Source organism: Lynx rufus, unplaced genomic scaffold (genome assembly GCF_022079265.1).
Source record: "Lynx rufus isolate CCGP_SWC_20201006 ecotype Redwood Valley unplaced genomic scaffold, mLynRuf1.p SCAF_31, whole genome shotgun sequence".
Lineage (NCBI taxonomy): Eukaryota > Metazoa > Chordata > Mammalia > Carnivora > Felidae > Lynx > Lynx rufus.
This window is the reverse complement of record NW_025814847.1, coordinates 1,172,178-1,178,571: the sequence shown is the minus strand read 5'-3', so window position 1 is coordinate 1,178,571 and position 6,394 is coordinate 1,172,178. Positions and strand designations below refer to the sequence as shown.

The 6,394-nt window shown below is 57.3% G+C and overlaps 1 protein-coding gene across 1 annotated transcript; it reads right to left on the bottom strand.

Annotated features, from left to right (window-relative positions):
* Positions 1-858: 858 nt before the first annotated feature.
* Positions 859-3,247, bottom strand: SLAMF9 (SLAM family member 9). Its single transcript, XM_047092616.1, is given in 5 exon segments — positions 859-965; positions 1,341-1,488; positions 1,491-1,621; positions 2,425-2,766; positions 3,202-3,247. Coding segments are annotated over 5 exon segments (774 nt in total).
* Between the last annotated feature and the right edge of the window lie 3,147 nt (positions 3,248-6,394).

Sequence of the window (6,394 nt, the reverse complement as noted above, 5' to 3'; positions counted from 1 at the left end):
TGTCACCCTATCCTGCACCACCTCCTCCAAGTCACTCTCGACCCTCGACCCTCATCACCTGTCACCTGGGCGGCTTCCCGTTCCCCTCCCTAATGCTTCCCTACCTGCCCCGCGTGGCGGCTGCATTGAGTGACACCCACAAGATCCGACGTGGGAGGGTGACCAACACGGTGGTTCAGCAGGCCCGGGGGGGTGGGGAACATGGACGGCTTGAGGGGATCGGGAAGGAGCAAGAGAATCAGCTTAAGGTCCTTTGCTTACAGGTGTGAGTGGAAGGGGTGGGCAGGAGCCGGGGACAAAGGTCCAGAGAGAAGGTCTGAGACATGGGGATCTTTAGGGGAGGACAGGACAATAAGACCAACCGCAGACAGCGGTCAGGGGTCCCGACTTCAGCTACTGGTCCAGCCGAGTTGTCGTCCCCCTGGGTCAGGCGTCAGAGGCCCTGAGCACCTAGCGTCAGGCAGATAGGGAGGTGACTGAGGGTCATCGGGCTCGCCTCAGCCCCAGATAGGACAGCTGGAACAGAAGGAAGTTCAGGGAAGCAGGTTTGGCCCGGAATCATCCAGCCAAGGACCAAAGGCCGGCTCCTCCAGAGTGGCGGTCACCTGATGTAACTTTATTGAGGGATAATCTTCCCTCGGGGAGTATGGCCCCGGGGACACCCACCCGGTGGCCCCCTGGGAGGAGAAGCACGGTGGGGGGGGTGGCGGGAAGGACTCCGGGGTGGGGGGAGGAGTTGGGAAGAAAGAGTGCTCAGCACAGGGGTCCCCAAGGGGCGACCGGGCCAGGCCGGGGCGAGGCTTCAGCCTCGTTTCTCCTGGGGGTCCTCATCCCTGGCATTCTGCATCTTTTCTGGGCTCAGATGAGCCAGAGCCCCACGGCCAGAGAGACCATGAGGAAGGAGAACAGCAGCCCCTTGGCCCAGAGGCAGAAGTAAGTGGACGTGTCCGAGGCATAGCCAGGATCTGGGGGCAGAAGGAGGCAAGGAGAGCGGGGCTTGCCAGAGGGAGGGGGAGGTCCCCATTAAGAGGCAGACCCCTGGCCCAGATCCCACACAGGGGGCTCGAGTCAGCAGTCAGTTGCTGTTCCTTTTCAAGTGTCTCTGGACATACGTGTTCTAGTCACGGAAGCTCAGGAACTAAGATCTGGGGGGGGGGGGGGCGGATCTTAAGCTAAGCCAGAGAGTAGAGAACCTTTGGAAACTGGGGAGCACTGTCCCCCCCCCCCCCCCAGTGCAGCGGTCAAGTCCCCCTGGGAAGGAGGGAGGTTCTGGATCCCAGGCACTCTCTTGGGAGGGGCTGAGGGAGGGAGGTGGCCGCCTGTCTCTGGGGTCCCGGTACCTGCACAGAAGGGCCCGGTAAGGACCAGACGGGAACGGACGCTGCTGACGGGGTTGGTGGCCCTGCAGGTATAGGAGAGGGCATTGTCCCCAGGTCTCCGGGACGTGCTGAGGGCAGAGCCCTCACGGACTGTCTCAGTGTCTCAGTGCCATGTTCCCAGGACAGCCAGCTGTGGGTCACATCCAGGCCCGCCTTCTCTACGGAGCACGTCAGGGACACATTACAGCCACCTTCCCTGGAGTTCTCAAAGCCCACCGTGACGCGAGGCTCCGACAGCCGTCCTAGACGAAAGAGGAACGTGCAAAGGCCCTCTACGTAATCGGGGGTCAGGTCTGTTTCCTTAAGCTCCTCAATAGTGGGGTGAAGGGTGTGTCCCCTGAGAGTCCCTTCACGTAAACAGAGACTAACAGAACCCATCCACCGTAACATCTGCTTCCAGGGTCCCCCGGGCAGCTGCTGAGGTAGACAGACCTGCCTTTGGCATTTCCTACTCCCCCCGCCCCACCGCCCAATGTCTCGCCTTCTCTCTCTCCCCTTTGCACCCCACCTCCCTCTAAACCCTATTCTGCCTCCTTGATCCCAGAAAATATTGTCACACGTTCTGCGTGAGGAGGGGCGGTGGGGGGAGGGCATTTATAGTTTAGTCAGTGTCTCTGCAAGATTCAAGGTAGAACATCAGTCAATGTCACAGGCACTAAGAGACTTGGTCCAGGTAGAGAGGAGACGTTGGTTAGGAGCCCTCGCATCACACAGAAGGATAAAAAGCTCGGGACTAGAGGCGGCATCCAATGCCAGGAGGCGGCATCTCGGTGGGAGGGAGAGACACCCCCCCCCCCCGGCGAGGTCTGGGGCACCTGCCCCTCTCACCACGTTGGGAAGGTCCAGGGGAACAGCCTTAGGGCCCAGGGCCTCACTGCACCGGTGGCTGCAGCTCAGATCCTGGGGTTGGGCACACCGGAGACACTCTGCCTTCCGGTCCCAGCCCCTCAAACCACAGCCCTGAGTCCTGAGACCACTACTCCTCTGCGTGCAAAGCCCAGGAGAGCCCCAAAAAGCAGCTTTAGAATTCCCAGCCTCGACTCACGGTAGACACGGAGACCGTAACGCTGCCTGGCGGAGATCTGGGACGTCCTCAGGTTGACCTGAGCCTTGTAAGGCCCTGAGTCCCCCCAGCTCAGATTGGTGGTGAGCAGGGAGTAGCTGGGGTCCGGGAAGCTCACTCTGCCCGCGTATCGAGCGTTGGTCACCGTGATGGTAGCCGGCTGTCCCTCTCTCCCCGGAACCACCGTGGCAAGCCTTATGCGAGAGGACCAGATGACGTCCTCGACCTTGTCATTGAATGGTACCTCCAGGGGAAGGCTGACGGACTCCTGAAGCACAGCGACTACTTCCTCGGCCTCCACGCCATCTCCAGAATCCCCGTCGGCTGCAAGGAAAGGAGGAGACGGAGGCAAAGTCCCCACCGGTGTCTCGGGGCCGCCGAGCCTGGCAGCGGGGCTGTGGCGCGTGCACATGCCCCCGGACCGTGCGGCTTCCGGGCCCCGCACTCAGCCTCGCCTCCAGCCGCCTGTCTGGCTCTAGCTTTCCACTGTGCCTGACTTGAGCACCTGCCAGGGGCTGGCTTCCGTCTGGGTCGTCCCCCTCCGGGTTTTACCTTCGTGGCTGCTGCGGGCTGGTCCCCTTTCTAGAGCCCGGGCTTCCTCATCTCTCGGTCCTGCACCAAAGCCACACCCTACTCCTCTTTAGTCCAGAAGGGCCGAAGCATCCGGCCCCAGAGAAGGTGCCCAGCCAGCCCAAGCCCCAGCAGAACAGCAGAGCAGAGGGGAGGAGACTCTCTTGTCCCGGGACTGCAGTCTCTCACCTGCCCGAAGCAGCGGGAGCAGGAACAGCATCCGAAGGGCCCCCATGTCAGCGGCCCTGCGCCCGAGGAGGTTGGCCTGCTCGGCCCCCAAGACTATGAAGAAGACAGGCTGCTAGAGACAGAGCGACTGATTGACAGTCCCTAGGAGGGGAAATACATCCCACCCCCCAGCAGCCTCCGACTTCCCTTATCCTCACCAAGCCCTTCCCTGTTGGTCTTGGGAACTTCTCTCTGAGCCCAACTGCTGGTCTGGTTCACTCCCTGACTCATGCTTCCTGTCCATCGTACGCCACTCGGATCCCGCTTCCTCCAGGAAGCCTTCCTAGACTCCTTGCCCCCTGTATTCCCAACCCACCCCCCACCCCCACCACCTGTCCTGAGCCCTCAGCATACTCTGCATCAGCTCTCGTTTGGAAGTTCCTGTGTTGCTGTGGTCATCTGACCTTATAAGCATCTTTCTCTCCCCAGATGGACTCCAACTTTTGGGACGTCTCTGTAAGTCCCACACGAGACACAGGTGGCAACCAAGTGATATTTCTGGAATGGATGAATAAATGAAGTATTTCTCTCTTTTTTTTTTTTTAAGTTTATTTATTTATTTTGAGAAAGGGGAGTAGGGAGAGAGAGAGAGAGAGAAGGAGCCCGGGGCAGGGCTTGAACTTGTGAACCACCAGATCATGACCTGACCTGAACCAAATCCGAGAGTCAGAGGCTCACGCGACTGAGCCACCAAGGTGCCCCTGGAGTATTTCTAGTTTACTCTTGCTGGGTCTCCACTTGAGACTATTCGGAGGAAGAAAACTTTCGACCCTCTTAACAAAAGCACTTTGGGCCAGAGAGCCCATTTAGGTTGTCCACGTTATGGAAAGAGTAAATGGTGTGAATATGATGTGGACCAAAGCTGTAGGAAATGTGACGGTCAGAGCTGTCCAGGAGGCAGTGGTGGCCTTGCGAGGTAGTCTCCACCCCTGGTAGTCAAGCTAACACTGGAAAATCTTGGATTGTTGGACGTCGCACAACCTGTCTGGCATCAGATGGGATAACCCTTAGGGTTTTTTTAAACACTCAACTCTACGGGTCTCTGCTATGATCAGGAAGCAAGAGCAATGTCCCCAAGACCGAGGACACAATGGGGGCAGATACATCAGTTCTGGTCAAGGGCCAGCTTTTCAAGCCTTTAGGTTGGCAGATTCAGCACTCTGTCAGCTATATACTAAGCAGCTTCTGTGGCCGAGGCACTGGCCTGAGTCCTGAGGGATTAGCAGTGACCAAGAGTTTTAGATCGTGACCTCAAAGAGATCAGGGGCAAGGATCTGACCTCGGACAACTAACTGAGAGCTTGATGAGTTTCACCAAGGACTCATCTGGGGAGGCTAGGACAAGGGGATCTAGCAAATTTGAAGTCAGGAGGTCAGGAAAAGCTTTCAAGGAGAAACGATCTCAAGGGTAGCATGATCCGCTGAGAGAATGAGGTGGGGTGTCCCGAAAGTTCAATTTCAGGAGCATCAAACCTCAGGGATTGGAGTTTTTTTGGAAACGTAGACCAGGTCCCAGTCTGAGTATGAAAACGTTCTTATGTAATCTTCCCATTAAAAAAAGAAATCAGAACAAACCAAAACAAAGTCACATGCATAATGTGCAGAGTTTAAAGGGTGAGTCTATCCGTTGGGGTCTCCGAGAAGCAGGTGCTGGCGTTGGGGGTGAACGAAGTTCCACGTGGGTGGAGGGAAAAGCCCATAAAAGATAAAAAGGAAGGAAGCAGGGTCAGGCAGGGAGAGGCCACCAGCACCACCGTGCAAAGCGGACAGTCCCTGTTCTGCAGCAAAGATCCCTCACCCTCTCTGCGCAGTCACAGCTGGGCCTCCCCAGGAAGAGCAGGGGCCCGGGGGGCTGTGCTGGAGGCTGTCCATCAACTGCATCCCTGCAGAGGAAGACGAGTTCTCTCTTGACGGGGATCCAGGATCACCTTCGTGGCCGCTGCAGTGAACACGGTGTGACCAGATTGGTTGGACCTGTCTTCATAAATAAGCATAAACAATATGTCATGCTTCTTGCGTAGAGGGACATAATTCTCTCTCTCTCTCTCTCTCTCTCTCTCTCTCTCGCACACCGCCATCCTCCCTAAGCTCTCTCAGTCCGATGCGCAGAAGGGACTTCTCAGAAGATGATTTTCAAGCGCTCTGAAAATCTGATTTTCATTCTGCCTCGTGGGAACGCAACTCCATATCTGTCGCTCACTGCCCCTTCACTGTTGCTGTTATTCAAAGATTTTATTTTTCAGTAATGTCTACACCCCACGTGGGGCTCGAACTCACAACCCCAAGATCAAGAGTCGCACGCTCCACCGAGCGAGCCAGCCGGGTGCCCCCGGTCCCTTCATTTTTGTCCAGTAGGGTGGTCTTCCCCTGCCTCGGATGAGAACTCTGGTCTTGGCTTCTGGTCTGAGTTCAGAAATGAGAACTTCCTGTCCCGTGTAATAACACAAAATTCCAACCTTAACTTCAAGTCGGTCTCCCCCTCCCCTGGCTTGGGTCTGTCTCAGGTTGGGAGCCTACGCCGGGGAACGGGAAAGAGTGTCTCTGCTCGATGAAAGTTTAGAAAAAAAAATTTTTTTAATAAAAATAAAAAATAAAAAGAGTGTCTCTGCTCCCTCCCAGCTTACCAGGCACTTCTGCCCGGAGCTCCCTGCCCCCAGCTCCTGCCCCGCCTCTCCAGCAGGGTGAGCGCCTGAAGGAGAGGTGACGACGTCCGGCTAAGTGGCTTTGCTGTCCGTGGGTCTGGCAGATGGTTAAGATGGTCTCTTCCTCTGAGGAGCAGTTTTGTGGCTTCTGGAGAGTTTCTGCTGGTCCTATCCCTCCTACCCTTGACTCAGGGCAGATGCATCTCTACTCTGGGTGGTCCTTCGAAAGGCCCTCCACAGCCCCTGGACATGTGACCAACGTTCTGTCCCCTCTTCCCGTCCCTCTGCTGTCCCCGCTGTGTGGCACCAGAGCCACAGCCAGCAGGCTGTCTCAATGCTGGCCCTCGGTGATCTGTCATATTCCTCCCTGACAGGTGCCAGGATCTACAGCACATCGCACTCCTGCCTGCCTCGAGGGGGTCAGATCTCAGCGCACAACGCTCCCAGGCCTGGGACCCTCCCCCACGGGACCCATGTCCAACCTCCCCAAGTCCTCACCTCGACCGCCCCTCC